Source organism: Gossypium hirsutum, chromosome A03, assembly GCF_007990345.1.
Source record: "Gossypium hirsutum isolate 1008001.06 chromosome A03, Gossypium_hirsutum_v2.1, whole genome shotgun sequence".
In the NCBI taxonomy this organism is placed as follows: domain Eukaryota; kingdom Viridiplantae; phylum Streptophyta; class Magnoliopsida; order Malvales; family Malvaceae; genus Gossypium; species Gossypium hirsutum.
The window spans coordinates 4,220,991-4,241,322 of NC_053426.1; the positions used below are offsets into that span (position 1 = coordinate 4,220,991).

Genomic DNA, 20,332 nt, shown 5'->3' on the forward strand with positions numbered 1-20,332 from the left:
AAAGTCTTACTGGATGCTAAGGTTTCACATATGTAAGAATGAGTAGAACTGGGGTCAATCAAAGCAATTACATTAGTATCAAAGAGAGTAAAAGTACCGGTAATAACATCAGGCGAAGAAGCATCCTCGCGGGCACGTATAGCATAAGCTCTAGCAGGCGCACGAGCCTCGGATCTGGTCGTAGCATCTCTAGATCCTCTCTGACCACCACTAGCATTGCCCGTATTTCCAGATGGTCTACCTCGAGCAGTGGTAGCACCCGGTTTCCCACTCTGATTTTCATTCTGTTCAAACAACCTCGGGCAATCTTTAATGAAGTGGTCAACTGATCCGCACTTGTAACAGGAGCGGTCAGGGAATCTACAACTCCCCGAATGCCATTTACCAAAATATCGACATTTCGTTCTATCTCGACGTTCATTCCCAACACTGGCGACCGAAGTGCCTCGTGTACCCACAGGGGGTCGATCACGATCTCGTCTAAAAAGGCCCGAAGTGCCTCTAAACTGGCCCGCATCATCTCGAAATTTCTTCGATGCCTGTTGAAGAGACTTTCCCGAAGATCTTTTACGAAACTCTCCAGTTCCCACATCAACTTTTTGTTTTTCTTTTCTAAGCTCTTCGGCTTTACAAGCTCGCTCGACCAGTACTACGAACTCTCGTATTTCAAGAACGCCAACGAACATTTTTATATCTTCATTCAGCCCATCCTCGAAGCGTTTACACATGATAGCCTCGGACGAAACACATTCCCGAGCGTATCTACTAAGTCTAACAAATTTTCGCTCGTAATCAGTAACTGACATGGAACCTTGCTTAAGCTCAAGAAATTCCTTCCGTTTTTGATCAATAAATCTCTGACTGATATACTTTTTCCGAAACTCAGTTTGGAAAAACTCCCAAGTTACTTGCTCTCGGGGCACAACAGAAGTCAGAGTACTCCACCAATAATAGGCAGAATCACGTAGCAAGGAGATAGTACACTTTAGGCATTCATCGGGTGTACAAGATAGCTCATCGAGTACCCGGATAGTGTTGTCCAACCAAAATTCAGCTTGCTCGGCATCGTCGCTATCCGTAGCTTTAAATTCAGTAGCCCCATGTTTTCAGATTCTGTCAACTGGGGGCTTATTTGACCTTATTTGGTCAGTTACCGGAGGTATTGTAGGTGCGGGGGTGGTATTAGTTGAGAATGGAGGTTGTGGGACAGCCGTATTAGTTCGAATGTATTGGTTGAACCAATCATTCATCACGCTAGAGAAAGCTTGTCTAGCTTCATCATTCGGGTTACTAGCATTAGGTTGAGAGTCCGCCGGCGCTGTCCCTTGTGCGGGAGCAGGCGCTACACTCTCAAGATCATCAGCTACCTCTCGATTGGATCGGGATCCATTACTATAAATAAACACATTTACAATTGTCAGAAATCACCACACTATCAAGTAATCACATAAAATGGCATGTATAGCTAGACCCAACGCATTACGGTAGTCCTAGAATCGACTAAACCGTAGCTCTGATACCAATCAAATGTAACACCCCGAACCCGAGACCGACACCGGAGTCGAACACGAGGTGTTAACAGACTTTAAACCCCTTATAAAAAAATATTTCCCAGACACTGCCAATCTGCGTACTAGTCGCTTTAAAAATCATATCTTGAGTTTCACAACTCGAAAATCAGTTTCGTGATTTTTCCCTGAAACTAGACTCATATTCCCATCTACATATTTTTTTATAGAATTTTTGGTCGGGCCAATTAGTACAGTTTATTAGTCAAAGTCTCCCATGTTACAGGGATCGACTACCCTGACCTTTGTGCATTACGACTTGGATATCTCCTTGTACAGGGCTCCAATACTGATGCCGTTTGTTTCTATAGAAACTAGACTCAGAGAGGAATCTATACATATATGGTATGACTCCTAATTATCTCTGGTTAATTTATAATGAATTTCCAAAGTCGGAACAGGGAATCCAGAAACCGTTCTGGTCCTATCTCACGAGAACCTGAATATCTCTTAACATACTGTCCGTATGATTGTTTTGTTACTTTCCTATGAAAGTAGATTCATCAAGGTTTGTTTACATAATTTATTCACTATTTAATTCCATTCCTACTATTTTTAGTGATTTTCCAAATCTACATCACTGCTGCTGTCAGCATCTGCCTTTAAGGTAGACTTTACCTATTTCATGGTTTCCATGATTCAACTAGCCCTTTTTACATAAATAGCACAATTTATGAAAGTGATTAACTATCCCCGTGGCCAATCCTTGTCAAGCATATCCACACCAAATGATTATAACATTATACTCAAACACATATAAGCCATTTTCGCATGGCTATCCAAAATTTATACAAGTCCAAAGGGTCCACGAACCACAACAAACGGGTAGTCCTATACATGCCATTTCGAAGTTCAACCAAAATTGTACCAGAAGGGGGGCTTTGATAGTGTGGGCGACTTTGACTTCAAGATCCCGAGTCCGATAGCTGGAGAACCAAATCTATAAAACAGAGGAGCAATGAAACGGAGTAAGCAATTTATGCTTAGTAAGTTTTGAGCAAGGAATTCCAGCACAACAAAAGTATAGCATTCATATAGCTAAACGGATAATTTCATATGCACAAATTTACGATATCGTACTTGCTTCACATTATCAACCCTTATGTACATACACAAAAGATCAACTCAGCCAAAGGCCGGTAGCTCGTTTATCAACTGAGCAAATACTTATTTGTAAGGGCTCAACTAAATTCAAGCACATACGAAACATACCTCAATGTTGGGATGTTTCGAGAGTATTAACTGGAATTTTACAGCAAGTTCATTCGTTCCCAAATCACGTACCTTCGGAATTTAACCGGATATAGCTCCTCGTTCAAATGCCTTCGGGACATAGCCCGGTTATAGTAATTCGCACAAATGCCTTCGGGACTTAACCCGGATTTAGTAACTCGCACAAATGCCTTCGGGCTTAGTCCGGAATTAGTATCTCGCACAAATGCCTTCGGGCTTAGCCCGGAATTAGTATCTCGCACAAATGCCTTCGGATCTTAGTCCGGATATTGTCACTTAGCACAAGCCTTCGGGACTTAGCCCGGACATCATTCAAATAACCATGCACATTTAACAATAAATCATGGCCCATTCGTATTTCATTTTCGTTAGCAAAACTCAAACACAAGACATTTATCATTCTTGCAAATTCGGCTCAATAGCCACACAAAGAGCATGATTTTAATTTGCTTAAAACATGATCTAATCACATCATAATTTAAGCTCTCTTACTCAAGAACTTACCTCGGGTGTTGTCGAACGATTCCGATAGCTATTCGACCACTTTTTCCTTCCCTTTATCGGATTTAGTTCCCCTTTGCTCTTGAGCTTAATTAAACAAATAAATTGATTTAATCATTTGAGCATCGAAAAGAGGAACACAAGGCACTTAGCCCATATTTATACATTAGACATTAAAGTCACATATGTACGGAATCATGAATCAAACTCAACATTTTAGCTAATTTTTCCCCCTTGGCCGAATATGCATGTCTATTTTGGGGCCGATTTCAACACTTAATACATTCTACAAGTATGGTCACTTGTATTGACTAAACACCCTTTTGTTTCAAGTTCAAAACTTGGCTAATACACACATATACACACTAGTAAAGCATCCTCTCCCTTTCCATCAATTTAACACATGCATTGCTCATTAACATGCAAAAGTTATATTCGGCCTTAGCACACAACTTGCTAGCCGATTCTTCTCCATTTAGCAACCAATGCACATATGTGCTCACTCAAAAATGCTAAAAAGGAGGTTCAAGAATCATCAAGCCACCATCACATGCATCATTAACAAGCTTCATATTTAGCATGCAATGGCATTAACACAAACTCCACCTAGGCCGAATCTTAACTCATCCTCATGCCTCATCACCACAACATCAAACATCAACCAAGAATGATGCATCCATGGCCGAGTGTCATTTCCATCACATAGCAAGATTTAGACCATGGGCTAGGTAGAACTCAAGCTAACAACTAAAACATGCATGCATCTCATGGAACATCATCAAACATACCTCAGCCTAGCTACATGCATGGCCGAACCTCTTCAACCTTTCTTCTTCCTTCCTCCTTAAAATTTTTGGCCAAGGATGAACCAAAGGATGAGCATTTTTTTTTCTTTGTTTTTTTCTTTCTAGTTTCGGCTAAATGAAGATGAGAAAGGATGAACAAAAATTTTCTCCTTTCTTTTCTTTAGCTCACGGCAATGGGGGGGGAAACAACTACACACATTTTTTTTTTGTATTCATCATACTCCTTTTCATTATTTTATGCCCATGCCCCTTATTTTATTTTTTTCCTACATACCTCACTAGGCCAACATGTTCCCAACATGTTTCCACCCATAGCATGGCCAACCACTAGCTCAAATTTTGGGTAATTTGACATGCAAACCCATCATTTTCACAACATGCATTAATAGACCATTTTAAATTAGCCTATCATATTTTCACCATGTCTCATATCAATCCCTATTTAATAATTTCTCATGCAATTGGCAAAATTGGAGAATGAAACTTCCACATACTCATGTACACACATAATAAGCATAGAATATGGAAATCAATTATTTTTATGACTCGGTTTTGTGGTCCCGAAACCACTTCCCGACTAGGGTCAATTTTGGGCTGTCACAGGCTATTTGATATAAACTTAGCAATTATAAAATCTACCCTTTGAATTAGTTAAGTCAAGCTTAAGGGTATGATTTAATTACTCTAATTTTAGCGGAAATGGATGGTATAGATCATCTTACACCACTAAGTTTAGAAAATGGCTAATTGATATTCTAGTCTTTGATTGTATTGCTATTTAAGTCCTTATGTGTTTTTTAATTTAAAAACTCAATAGCGATTATACATTTGCAATACAGTCTTTGTACTATAATCAACGATTTTCTTGACTTAATTACTCGACAATCCAATAATATATTCTTGTGCTGAATGCATTTTTTTTCTTCTGCCACGTGTCTTCCTTGTCCTATCTCTTTTCTTTTTTTTTTTACATTTTATAAAAATGGTTATTTTATGTTTTGGTCCTTCTATTATGTCCTCCTTCCACCAAGTGTCCTCCCTTGTTCTCTTTTTTGTTACATTTTAGAGAAATGGTTAAATTTTATTTTTGGTCCCTCTATTATGTCTAAATTTGAGATTTGATCTTTATACTTTAATTTATAACATAGTTTGATCCTTATATTTTTAAAATGTTATTAATCAGTTCTAATAATAAAAAATTTTAACTTCTCGATTAAAATATTACACAGTTATATATAATTTGAATGGCATATGAGATTTACAGATGAACACGTGCCTTCCTATTTCTTTTAGGCTTGCATTGCATTTTTGCATTATAAGAAAATGGTCAAATTCTAATTTTAGCCCCTGAACTGTGCTAAAATTTGAGATTTAATCTATATGCGTTACTTTTTAACATAATTTGACCCCTCTACTTTTATAATGTCATAAGTAAGTCTAAATAATTACTATTATTAACTATTTCAATCAAAATCATGACATTAATTTTTCTTAAGAACATTATTCCAACAAAAAATTTATTTTATCGTGACGAGTTTTAATGGGTGTTTTTAAGAAAAAAAATCTTAATCAATATTTTTAACATTATTTTTATTGTTATATGACTATCAAGTATTTATGTGTGTGTGTGTTTTAATTTCAAAAAGGAACACCAAAGAATTTAATAAAAGAATTTTAATAGTGGTAGTAATTAGACCTAAATTTTTAATTCTAGAAACTAGAGGCACTAAATTCTTGAATATAAATGTAGGGACTAAATTCCAAATGTAGAAAATGTTTAGAAATTTAGAGCATATTTTAACCTTCAAATTTCTACTCTATAATTTGACACAAACAAATAATAACATGAAGAATGAGCTAGGAACCATAGTAGTACCTATATATTAAAGAAGGTTGAAGGACCTTCTCATGCTGACACGTGGTACATACCAACCATATTTTTCTTTTTCATTTTATAAAAATGGTTAATTTTTAATTTTGGTTCTTCTAATATGCTTAAATTCAATATTTAATCCTTATAGTCTAATTGTTAACCTAATTTGGTCTCTATATTTTTATAATATTATTAATTAGTTCAATATTTGATAATGTTATTAATTAGTTCAAATAGTTAATATTGTTAGCCTTTAATTAAAATGTATGTTAAGAAGTTATATATAATATGAAAGAGGATTTTGAAATCTAAAAAGTAGAGAGATAGGACATTCTTCGTGCATACATGTGGCACACACCAACCATGTTTTTTTTCTTTTCTTTTTTTTTAATTTTATATAAATGGTTAATTTCCAATTTTGGTCCTTCTAATATGTTTAAACTCAAGATTTAATCCTTATACTTTAACTTCTAACCAAATTTGGTCTCTATATTTTTATAATGTTATTAACTACTTCAATTTTTGATAATATTTTTAATTAGGTCAAATAGTTATTATTGTTAGCTTTTCATCTAAAATGTTAAGTAGTTATATATAAATTGAAAAACGGATTTTTAAATCCAAAAAGTAGAGGGACCAATCGATTCATGGTTGTTTGAACCAGACTTAGAATCATGGTTGTTTGAACCGGACTAGTTGGGATATCTATTCAGAGAGAGGCATAAGATCAATTGATTCGCGAATTGGTATGGATTGGTTGAACCAGGCTAAAAATTTGATTGAATTTGGTTTTTTATGATTTTTTTTAATTCAACCATACGAACTAATGGCTTAACCAGTTCTACTACAACTCAGTTCTAATACAAACAAATAATCAACTAAACATGAAGCGTGGTTGAACCATACTAGTATATTATAAGAAGATTGTCCAAGTGATGTCTTTGTTTGACACCTGTTTACTAGTTTCTAACGTAATGGTTATATTTCAATTTTGGTTCCTCTATTATGCCTAAATTTGAGGTTTAATATTTATACTTTAGTTTCTAACATAATTTGATCTCTATCATTTTTATAATGTTATTAAATTAGTCCAAATAATTAATCTTGTTAACTTTTCGATTAAGATATTACATGATTATATATAATTTGAGTGCCCTAAGAATCTTAGAGTCTGACACATGGCTTTCCATTTCTTTTGGATTTGCCTTGCTTTCTTTTAACATTATTATGTTGAAACTTGAGATTTAATCTATATATTTTGATTTTTATATAATTTGGTCCCTCTACTTTTATAATGTTGTTAGCTAGCCTAAATAGTTAATATTGTTAACTATTTCAATCAAAATGCCAATGTCAATTTTTCTAATTAAGAACATTATTCTATTTTTTTTTCTCATGACAAGTTCGAACAAGTGCTTTTAATAAAAAATTCATATCGATGTTTCCAACGTTATTTTTATTGTTATATGACTACCAAGTGATTTTTTAAAATTTTAAAATATCACACCAATAAGATTAATAGAAAAATTTTAAAAATAATAACAACTAGATCTGAATTTTTAAACTTCAAATGTAGATAAACTAAATTCCAACGAAATAAAGTGTAAAAAAATTTAAATTAACTTTCACTCTATAATTTAATATAAATAAATAATCAATGAGGTAACAACTATACTGATATTATTTAAAGAGTCATTTGGGAAAATTTGGGATCAACCCATGCACAGTGAGTGGAGTGAGTCAAGTCTCCTGTTGGGGGTCAAAGCATAATATATTTGACCCTGGAATCTGGTTAGAAGCCAAAGCATTTGTCACATTTTTCTTATTTTCCTCCATGTATAATAATGTTTAACTTCAATTTTAGATGAGAGCTACCAAACTATATATATTAAAACATAAAATAGCTTATTTCATCATCACAATCTATCAAATAATATGTTTATGTGGATTAAGTCTTCAATATAGGAGGGGTTCGAGTGCAATGAAGCGTATTATCCTTTTATTTATGAGTTAGAGAAGAATTATATGAATAGTTCTAGCATTGTGTCAGAAAGAGGAATTATAATCAGAACTTATAATGAGATTGCTAAATATATATAATATGTTTATAGAGACAAGGAAGGATTATAAGATTAATAAATAAAATTGTATTATTGATTGGGAATGTAACACACCGAAATCTAAACCCTACGTATAACCTAACTTCATTCTTTGATTTATATTTCTTCTGCCGTCGTTGTTGACATTCAAAGTTGAGAACAGTATTTTGGGATTGAATCTCTCAGCCGCCGGTAGGTCAGATAAAAAGGGTTAAGAAACTTGTTTGTGCAAAGGGAATAAACAAAAGAAAATGTGTTTGGTATTGTTGTGTGGTAAAGAAGAGAGGGTTTTGGGAAGAATGCAAGCTCCTGGGTTTTGTCCGCACTGTGGGGGCAAAGTGGAGGCCGTCGATGTTGAGAGACGATGGAGGTTATGTTTCTTGCCCATTTGCTTCAAGGTCAAGAGAAATTATTCATGCACCATATGTGCCAGGCGTTTGGTCTTGTATTACTAGATTTTTTTGCTATTTTCTTCGGATCAGATCTCAATTCTTTCATGTTTATAAAACATTTTTTTTTCTTTTTGAGGAGAATGTAAAAAAATTCAAAGCATTTCAATGGATGCTGCTGATAACTGTATATGCTCTTCTCCCTGAAGAAATGCAACATTTTCTTTTTCTTTTCTTTGGTCTTTTATGAGCAAACATATAACACTTATATTTGAGATTCTATTTTCATTTCCAGAATATTATATATGTAATGTCAAGTCAGATTGCTACAAATATATATATTTACTGATTAAGTCTTTAACTCGATTGCCATCGATATTATTATCCGTGTAGGAGGACATGCGTTTAAGTACATTATCATCTTATTTAAGGGTTGAGAAGGAGGTCCGGGTAATTTGATAAAAATAAAATGAATTACTAATCAATAAAAAATAAACCCACTTTTTAAAAAATAACTTACCATTTTAAATCATTTTTAAAAAATTAGTTCATTGCGAGTAACTTAATTTTTATATAAAAATTAACTTGAATCAAACTTAATATTATTATATTTATAATAAATTATTATTTTTAATTTTAAACATATTGATATTAATATTATAATTTTCAATGTTATTAAATTTATATTTTTTAATATTGTCAAAGATACATATTTATATTTAAGAATATAATAAATTATTAATAATAATTTTTAAATTAAAAAAAATGTAATATATTATTGGAAAATTTTTTATTAATATTTTAATTTTTTAAAGTATAAAATATGAATGTTCTAATAATATAAATACGAGTATTTATTTAAATCATTGTTAGATTCATTTATCCCTTCCAACTCCAACACGTGGTTATATACTTTGATATATGAAAAATATGTAATTTCAAATTAAGTTTTAATTAAGCATTGGTAATTATTAAATTTATTTAAGATTAATTATTATTTTATGTTTTGCGTTTATTTTATTAAAATCAACTTTCAAAAAATATATCCAAAATAAACCAAACAATAAAAAAGATTAATTTTTCTAGGAAAACAATTACTTTTCTTTAAATCATATTTGAAAGTTATTTTTAATAAAATAAAAAACATTTTATAAGTAAATTGAGTATTAGCTTGATTGGCATGGGCATTATTGCTAATGCCAAAGAACATGAGTTTGAGTACGCTGAAGTGTATCATCCTCCTATTTTTGGATTAAGGAAGGACTATAGATAGATCTAAGTATTATTATTACAACTAAATCTTGTAAATGAGACCTTAAAGAACAAATTATATCTTGCATTTAAAATTTGGATATTTTTCATTTCAAATTTCAAGGACCGATATCAAATTTTAAGCCTATTTTTTAAGTCTGGGTTTGACCTAAAAAATGAATCTAAAATTTTGCTCAGATTTGGCTTAGATAAAAAAATGCTAAGCTTGAATCCAACCTGACTTGTCTGTATTAAATCTTTTTATATAAAAATAAAATTTTAAAAAATATTGAAATAAATATTTCCCGATAATTCAGACATATTAAAAAAGTCTTTATACTTAATAGCACTAATATAGTTGTAACTTAACAAATAAATGCCTCTAAATAGTAGCAAAATTAATCATAAAACAAGTGTTATATAAGTAGCAATATAATAGCAAAACGACAGCAAAACAATAGTAGAAAAAAATTTTAGGCAGTTCAGCAGGGGACAAAAATTTCTTATCCGAGGCTCAGTCTTTTTAAAAAATAGATTTTATTTTTTATAGTCCATTTTTCGGATCTACATTTTTATCGAAATCTTTCATTTTTCGAACGAACTTTCAAAGCTAAACAAATGATCTCACCATGATCAAGTCTAGTTTGAACTGTATTATTGAAATTATAAAATTTTATTAGTGTTTACCGAGATTACTTATTTATTGCACATTTATTTATTGAAGTTCTACTATGATTTGAATAACATGAAAGGATATGTGTATTCACAATATTTTTAATATAAAAAAATAATTAAATTTGATAATTAATTGGTAGTAAGATAGATCTACGATGATTTGTTCTTTAAATTAATTCTTCGGTATTGAAATTCAATGATTGATTGTGTTATAGGACGAAGCCAACTTTGACACTTAAAAATGATATTTCCATGTTGAAAAATAATTAATTAATTAATTAACGTGAAAGATTATTAAATTAGAGAAAAATTACCACTGTTATTAAAGATAAAAGAAGTCACTATGTGAAAATTGTTACAATAAACTCTTGCTTCCAAAGTAAATAGTTAATTACACCTCCCAAACAATCTTATATAAGATAAACAGATAAATTTGAAAAAAAGTCAAATGTCATGCTTAATACTTTGACTTGGTGCGTTTGTACTTTATATAGACTCTGAAACCCTTTAGTCTTTGTTTCCTTATCGATGTGGGATTTCTCTTCTCGTATAGGATAACTCTTTTTTCTTTATTTTCTTACTACAAACATTTTCAATTAACCTTAATAAATCTCCACCTTGATTGAAAATGGACATTGGTTCAGTTTCTATTATCTTCACTAATAACCATAATTCTCTAACTCGGAAAAATGATCTTACTCTACCGTAAAAGTACATTCACTAAACATTTCACTTCAACACATGTTGAAAAACTATTAAAATTTATTGTGTAACTTCCATGTTGGTTTTCCTCAGAAGTTCTTTAGCCGTCGACATAATTCCACCGTGTGTGTTGCATCAATGCCAATGTGCAACTTTAGATCCGCTAACAACACCACATCTTTTTCCATGGTAAGGCAAACATATCATGAGGATGTACTTCTCAATGTCATAGAAGATTACCATCATCCATGACAATGGTGGCACAACTAGCTTCTGATACAAAGCCTTTTGCCGAAATACTGGCTCCATTTGGACAATTCTTCTTTAGGTGCCCAGCCCCAAGCAAATTGAAATGTTTTTCTACTTGTTAGTCTAATTTCCCATTGTCAATACAGAGTCTAATGAAGCACGACCTCCATTCTTTAACCTTATCTCCTAAAAAAATGAGCTTGCTGGAAACTTCTGTGAAATTCAGAGTTCTCTTCCCATACATCAAGATAGGTTTCATGTACTCATAGGAAGATGGAAGAGACCATATAAGCCTTAAGAGATTTATCTTCATCTTCAATTTCCACTCAAATAGCTTCTAGTTTAGAGGCGCTATCATTGAGAGCACTAAGGTGATTTGAAATTGTATGGAATTGTTCCTTCCACAACAACCTATTTGAGACGCCCTTCATCTAATATAACCCTTCAAGCTTTTCCCAAAGAACTTTGGCACTTGATATTCCTTGCACATTTCAAGAGAAATATTTTCCAAGCACAGATGTATTGCGCTTGTAGCTTTCAAATCCAACTCCTCCTAAACTTCGTCTCTCATACTAGACCCTCTCAAAATCCTAATTGATTGGCTTTCCCTTCAATGCCTTGTGTAACCCATATTGTATTAACACATTTTTTACTTGTACTTGCAACCAACCAAAATTAATCCTTCCATTAAATTTCTCAATCTCAAGTCTGATGGTACTAGCTAAGTACTAAAATATTGAACATGGTCCGTGAGAATGCATCGGTAGATTCCTAGGAAAAAAAAGTGGGCCATATTGAAAACTCTCAATTACCAAGTCTTTCCTTGTTAAAACCTATTTTAGGCATGCACTTTCACAACACTACATCACTTTCTAAAAATTGAGCAACTTAGGACCATTTTCAAGCAATAATGAAAATTTATTTTCGGAACTGGAAGATCAAAAAATGCCAAACCATAGAGCATATTGATAAAATTAACACTCCTTCAACATTGGCTCTTGATACCACTTGTCACAACAAACCCCCACTTCGACACTTGAGATATCTTTATAATACCCCGAATTTTTTCGATTTGTTGTACCAAACATTCTGAACATATTGATCACAACTCCGTGTGAGAATTATGATTTATGTGAAATTATTTGAAATTGGGAATCTATTGAGTCACGAGCTAGTATATTAATTTATTTTAAGAGTTTTGGGCTCAATCAAGTAATATTTTGATTTAAGGGGCAAAATGATAATTTTACCCTACAAATGTATTTTTTACATTTTGAACATGTATATGTTAGAATATTAGAATTTATAAGTGTGCGTTGTGATGGGATGAAATTTGAGCCATTGAATTTTGTTTTGATACCATAAATAAATGGCTAAATGCTCAAATTGGGGCACAACCTTTTAGGTGTTACTAATACAAGGGCCAAACCTTTCAAAATACTCATATAAGGGCTTCACCTTTATAAAAGTTCTCAAATGAAAGCCAAACCTTTTTTAAAGTTCTCAAATAATGGCTTGTTAAATATTGTATATCAAGTCTCAGATTATGTTTTTATTATTTTCTTTTATTTTCAAGCAATATTTGATTCAATAATCATGTATTTTATACTTAGAGGACCATTCCTATTGCTAAAGCTAGTTCATAAAAACAATTTTTTTATATATTTAAATATTATAAATTTAAAAGAATTATGTATTTTTATTGAAAAATAAATTCTTTTGGTAACTTCCTTTTTTTTAAGTTTTTTGAATTTTTTATCTGAAATTTTTGGAATTGAGATTAAATTGACAAACATGTGCAAACTTGAGAGCTAAATTTATTAATATTTTTAAAATTAGGACTAAATTTGATAAAATCTGTAAATATTAGAAGCTAAATAGTAATTATGTAAATAAAAAAGCCACATCAACATCTTGTTAATGATTTAATGGAGAAGTGACCAAAAGATCAATTTTTGACAACTTTAATAACTAAATAACATATTTTTAGAGTTAAATGACCAAAACATAAATACGCAAATTGTTGGATAGCCACTAGTAAAATTTACCCCAAATCATAGCTGACTTATTTGGAGGTTTATAACCCCAAGTGGCGATGACTAATTGGGCAGGCATTCATGGTATGGTAGGCCAATGGATAGGTGGAGTTAATTAATAATGCTGCACAGAGCCACGTAAAAGGAGGAATTCATAGAATCCAAAATATATTTGAATCCTATTGGTTTTTTTTTTGATGGTATATTTGAATTTTATCCACTATTATTATTTAAATATTTTATTGAGTTGAAATTACTTTTAATAGAATTATCATTTTAATATAAAATTTTAAAAATATCTTTTATAAATTATAATTAATAATATTATGTGACTTTTATATTTTCATATTTTTATATAATTTTTAAATAAAAATTATAAATTCAAAAGTAAAAGTAGCATTAATTATTTAATAATTTTATTATAAGTTTTGACCGTATTTATACTCGTTTTGACCCAATGTTTAAATTATTTATAGTTCCTCCTTAATCTATAAACAATAATATAATGTGTTTCAACATACTCAAACACACATCCTCTTGCATTGGCAACAATATACATACCAATTGAAGTAAGATTCAATGCGCGATAAAAAATTCAATTAATTACAAAGGTAAGGTAGTAAATGAGTTGCTTGCAATCAACTCAATTATGTGCCACTCAAAGTAGTTAAGAGATTTAACACCACATATTTTATCGCAAAAAGTTATCAAGAAATTCAAAATATTAGAAAATATCACATTCTGAAATAGGAAATGAAGACTTGATTTTGGAGTAAATATTATATTCTGAAATTTTTAACATATAAATATAATTCAGAAAATTGGTGGGCTAGCGTGTTCCACTGCGACGGTGGATCGGATAAATTACGCAACGTATTTCCTTTTTAGAGAGAAAAAAAAAATCTAATTTATGTTCAGTTTTTTTCCAAATATATGTCCATATTTTTAAGGGTAAATTATAATTTTAGTCACTATAAAATAGAGTATATCTTATTTTGATCACTTTAAAAAAAATTTAATTTAGTCACTCTAAATAAGATAATTATGTGAATTGATCACTGTGGTTAAAATTTCTGTTTTTTTAACGGATTGTTGATGTGATATATTAGTTCATCAAGTGCTTGACATATAACATTCTTTTTGTTGACTTTTGACTAAAATTTAGAGAAAACAAGTTTTAAACTAATTATAATGAGATCCCTAAAATTTAGTCAAAAGTCAATACAAAAAATCATGTGTTACGTCAATAATTCGCTAAAAGAATAATCCGCACAATTATCTTATTTAGAGTGACTAAATTAATAAAAATTTAAAATGACAAAAAAATAAACCCTATTTTAAAATAACTTTCTCTATTTTTAAACAATACCTCCAATACTTTTATAACATAATTTATATAAAAATAATTAAGCATCAGTTCTTAAAAATTAAATTAAATTTTTTTTAAAAACGGCCCCTAAACGAGATTATAAGATTTTTAAAAAATTTATTATCATATTATTTTTAATAAATTTTTAAACCATTAATTTTTTAATCACCATAATAATTCTTATGTCTTATATTTCTAAAAGTTTTTTATTTTACCTTTTTTTATATTATTTTATTTTTTAGACATTAAAAATTATGAGACCTTAACTCAATTGGTAAAAGGCGAAGAACTTAAGTTTTAAGCACTCAGGTTTGAGTGTCATCATTCGTAATTTTATGTAGGTTTCGAAATCTGGATTGTATTAGTTTTTAGTTTGAACAAACCAGAGGTGATCATGAGTCGAGTCGAGCCTCAACAAAATTTTAGGCCTAAAATTTTCCCGAAGCTCGGCCCAGATAAATATGCTAAAATCCAAGTCCAGCCTACCTGTATTAAATTATTTTATAATTTTATATTTATATAAAAATAAAATTTAAAAATATAATACATCAAATACACTAAAAAATAAAAATAAATGTTTCTAAATAAATTAAAAATAAATTTTAAAAAACATTTATACTTAAATAACAAGCAAATGCCTTTAAAATAATAGCAAACTTAACAATAAAATAATAATTATACAATATCCAAACAACAACAACAAAATAATTACAATATAATAGCAAAACGACATTAAAACAATAACAAAACACAATAGGAAGACACTAACAATTTCTTTTTGCAAATTCAGGTCTAGGCAAGTTGGGCCTGAATAAAAAAATTACCTAAAACTCGACCCATTTATAAAACGAGTCCTATATTTTACCTAAACTTATTTTTCAAACAAACCTCCAAATTTGGCTCATTATCAAGTGTAGGTCAAAGATATACTTGTAGTTATACTTGTCACACTTCAAAGAAAATATTGGATATTTTTAATGATATTAAAAAATTGAGCATTGTAGTTACCCACAAATGAAGGTGATGTAATTAATAGCAGAAAAGTACAAACTTTTCCAGTGAAATAAACTAAGGCAACCTAATTGTGACCAGGAACACCCCATTCTCCATTTTTATATAAATAAAATATATGTATTAAATTATAGCCAACAATGTGGAAGCAGGGTTTGCATTTATAAAGAAGAAATAGATTGGGAAAGCCTCACATTTCGCCCCCTTCCTATTTTCACTCTTTTCAGTCCTAACAAAAGGCGGCCCCTCAACTCTCTTCTCTCTTTCCCCTTCACTGTTTCAACTCAAAGAAATGGCGGAGGAGAAGAAGGCTCAATCTGCTGGGGTTTGGCCTACGGTTAAACCTTTTGTCAATGGTGGTGCCTCTGGTATGCTTGCTACCTGTGTCATCCAACCCATCGATATGATCAAGGTTTTCACTATTCTTTACCTTCATTTTTTTCCTTTCTTATTTCTGGTAGATCAGATCTTCAGCTCTTTTCTTTTTCCCTTTCAAAGTTAAATTAGATCTGGGATTTGCTTGGGTTTCTTTCATAATTTTCTGTTCTCTAGCTTGGTTTGTATCGTTTCGGCTAATGGTCTTTTTATGTTTTGGTTTGGTGTAGGTAAGAATCCAACTGGGTCAAGGATCGGCAGCAACTGTTACCAAGAACATGCTTAGGGAGGAGGGTGTTGGTGCCTTTTACAAGGTTCTTTTCTACTTCATTCTAATTTTGATTTTTTTTTCTTGATCTAACTTTTCAGATGCTGGATCTATTATCGGCCTCTGAGACCTGTGATGGATTCTAGATCTTTAATTTTCACATCGTTTAGCATAGTTCCTTTAAGGATATTCAACGTTTCGAAAATTTCTACATTTGTGTTCAATGATGTATGTGAAATTATTTATAGGTGTTGAGTTGACAAAACATTGGAATTTAGTGCTGTTTCATTGAATGAGATGTTAATTATTGGTTAGAAGTATAAGTGAAGGATGATATTGGCATAAATACATCCTTTCTTGTTACATCGATTAACTGGAGGTTAGACTTTACACAACTTGAAACTGCAGCTCATCTGTGGTTATACATAGGTTTGGTGACCTTGTCTTGAGGAATTTATTTTGATGTTCTAATTTGAATCAAGAGGATATTTCAGTCATCCTGTGTCTGTCGTCTCACTTGTAAATTTTTGGACAGGGTCTATCAGCAGGACTGCTCAGGCAAGCTACATACACTACTGCTCGATTGGGATCATTCAAGTGAGTGCCTAAAAATGGGATAGAATGTAAAACATTGTGCAACTTTGATTATACGTTTCAAGATACTTCCTTTTTTGTTAATGATCAATAGTTTGATTCTGAAGTGTGGATTTTATTTATGACCTTATTTCCACTGCCTGTGTATGGCGTGGTTTGCTTTTGAACTAAACTTGGATACTCTATGTGGTTCTGGTTCAGCTTTTGATTTATTTCCATTGTTTCTACAGAATGTTGACAAACAAAGCAATTGAAGCCAATGATGGGAAGCCCTTACCTCTATATCAGAAGGCTTTGTGTGGTCTGACTGCTGGTGCTATTGGAGCCTGTGTTGGCAGCCCGGCTGATTTGGCACTTATCCGTATGCAGGCTGATGCTACTTTGCCTGTTGCTCAGCGCAGAAATTACACCAATGCATTCCATGCACTCTATCGTATTGTTGTGGATGAAGGGGTTTTGGCTCTTTGGAAAGGTGCAGGCCCCACCGTAGTCAGAGCCATGGCTTTGAACATGGGAATGCTTGCCTCTTATGATCAAAGTGTTGAGTTTTGCAAGGATTCCCTTGGCTTAGGAGAAGCTGCTACGGTGCTAGGTAAGAGTCTTTTAACTATTATATTTCTAAATTTGTTATTTGAACAATACTCATTTGTTAGAAGTCCATTGCTAATATAAGGAAATATTGTTAAAACATTTTATCGAGTTGGATGACCACATGTAATTTTAGTTTTTTGTTTTTCCCTTTTGAAATTAAGCATTAATTACATCCCTTTTTTAATGTCATATGCATAAGTGATTGCTCTGGACATAATATTTTACCCTGACAATCGCATAGTTTTACTATTCCATTTCAGAAGCTTAAAGATTTTCCTTGAAGCAAATTACTTGTTTATGCTTTGTTTCTGCACCTATTTTTCTAATAATGAGTAGAATGGAATAAATAAAAAACTGAAAATAAATTAATAACCAATGATATAACAGGAATATTGGCTCTGCTGAAATAAATGAGAACCATAATTGTAAGACTACATATATGTAAGTAATATATAGCCCATTCCGTTATTGGAGATCCAAATAGGGTTGGGCATTAGAAATGGTATGCTTCATCAAAGAGATGTTGCTTTGGTGATCTTTGGGTTTGTGCATCTTCTTTAAAGGCTTGGTCTTGATGCCTATGTCCTTTCAGGAATTCTTAATGTTTCGATGATACATTCAGAGATTTGAACAGGAAGATTGGCTGTCGTTGTTTTTACTTGTTTCTTAATTTGAGAACTGTTTTCTACTACCTCACTGCTTTCAGCGGTTGGTTAGGCTCTTGGGCTTATCCGCCCTACCTTTTATCTTGTATATAGCTAGAAAGATCAAAGATATAAAAATACAAAATATTTACTCACGAGTGAGGCAAGCTCTTCTGTTCTGGTTCATGGGTTCTCTTGGTTATATGACTCATCCAAGTGACAGCTGCGCCTGATTTCAGAATTTTAGACTAGATCACTTTCTACCGTGGTCACTTAGTCTTTGTAAATCAAAATAATTGGTGTATATGCTTTCAGAGTTGATTGTGATACATTTTCCAATTTATAAGACCGCTGGTTGGCATGCATTACTAATTCTAAAACTCGTGTAGTTAACTGGCTTTTACATTTCTTTTTATTTAGCAAAGAAATGGCTATGCCCTCTCTTCCCATATTGATAAATGTTCCTTTTCATCGTCTCAGGTGCAAGTACTGTTTCGGGTTTCTTTGCTGCTGCTTGCAGTTTGCCTTTTGATTACGTCAAAACACAAATTCAGAAAATGCAACCTGATGCTTCGGGAAAGTATCCATATAGCGGCTCTTTGGACTGTGCCATGAAAACCCTCAAGTCTGGAGGACCATTCAAATTTTACACTGGGTTCCCCGTATATTGTGTTAGGATTGCTCCGCACGTCATGGTATTTACTTTCCTCTGTCCTCCATATGTGGTTTCTCAAGCTCAAGTGTGAAGTGAACGAGCTTTTAGTTATATCTAATGACTGGATGTTGTCTTATGCAGATGACTTGGATATTCCTCAACCAGATTCAGAAGGTAGAGAAAAAAATGGGGTTGTAGAGCGTTGTCACTTCTCAGAGACGTGGAGTAATGCTGGACTAATTGATTGCGTCAAATAAAATCCTGGATTTTTGCTGGTTCTGGCTAATCATGCAAATTTTGAAATACATTTCAAGTCAATGTTGTCTTATTTTTCTGATTAAATATTTTAGGGTGAGATAGGAAAACCATTTGCATCCCAGAGTTATGATTTGATTGCTCATACTTCTGATTAAAAATAAATGTGTACCAAACCAAGTTCAAAGCATTAAATCTTCATATTTTTCATCTTCTTGAACAATTCATTTGTTTATTCACAAATGCTGCTTTCTTCCTCTTTTCTTTTTTTTTTTTTGGTTCATTTCTCTCAGTGCGTGATATGTTTCTTTTTTCTTATTCTAAAAATCATTTACACGTTTAATTTATTTTATTTCTTTAAGACTATCCTAGATACCGGATTTTATTCGGATCTACTCATTCCTGTGTTTATATTATAACATTTAGCCCCTCGATTTTGTGATTTCTTTTTTTGTTCTAAGTTGATGCTCAAATTTTCATTCCGTCAAGGGTTTTGATACTTTTTGTAACAATATTAAATATGGGACACACAACATTTTTAGGTTGTGACATGTGGCACTGAGATGCCATAATCTATTCTTCCTATAAAAATATTTAAAAATTTAAAAGAAATATATAAAAATACTTAAAATTTAGCACTTTTAGGTTGTGACATGTGGCACTGAGATGCCATAATCTATTCTTTCTATAAAAATATTTAAAAATTTAAAAGAAATATATAAAAATACTTAAAATTTAAGGAAACCTGGAAAATTTACATCTTTTTCTAAACAAATTGCAAACAATTTAGATGATGATGGAATTTATAATTAATTTATGCTTTGAGATGAGTGTATATTATTACATGAATTTTCAAGTTGATAAGAATGCAAAAGATGATTTTGATGAAGGCTTATAGGAAGTTGTTTTGCTTTCCTTTTTTGTTTTTTAATTATTTGTTTAGTTTTATAGGAAAAATTGGGTTCTTCTAATGAAAATACTATTAGCACAATCATGAATGAAGTTTATAAAAATTACAAATTTACTAAGTTTTGGGGAGGGTTTTGAGTTTTTAAGTTTATCAAAATCACAAATTTACATATAAGTTTATCAACATTTAATTGTGTTTAATTATAATTATAATTATATTTAATTATATGTGTTTGAGGATCAAGCCAATAAAATTTGTAAATATGAATGGTTAAATTT

General features: G+C 31.6%; 2 protein-coding genes across 2 annotated transcripts; both read left to right on the forward strand.

Moving 5' to 3' along the window:
* The first annotated feature begins 8,254 nt into the window (after positions 1-8,254).
* LOC121223777 (uncharacterized) lies at positions 8,255-8,758 on the forward strand. The gene has a single exon (XM_041106179.1). It carries the CDS (start codon positions 8,332-8,334, stop codon positions 8,533-8,535), a length of 204 nt encoding a protein of 67 aa, XP_040962113.1. The 5' UTR covers positions 8,255-8,331; the 3' UTR covers positions 8,536-8,758.
* Positions 8,759-15,813: 7,055 nt separating this feature from the next.
* On the forward strand, positions 15,814-19,367 carry LOC121223778 (mitochondrial dicarboxylate/tricarboxylate transporter DTC). Its single transcript, XM_041106180.1, has 6 exons — positions 15,814-16,174; positions 16,368-16,451; positions 16,941-17,002; positions 17,230-17,591; positions 18,715-18,929; positions 19,031-19,367. The coding sequence occupies exons 1-6, from the start codon at positions 16,055-16,057 to the stop codon at positions 19,085-19,087; spliced, it is 900 nt and encodes a 299-aa protein (XP_040962114.1). The 5' UTR covers positions 15,814-16,054; the 3' UTR covers positions 19,088-19,367.
* Positions 19,368-20,332: the final 965 nt, after the last annotated feature.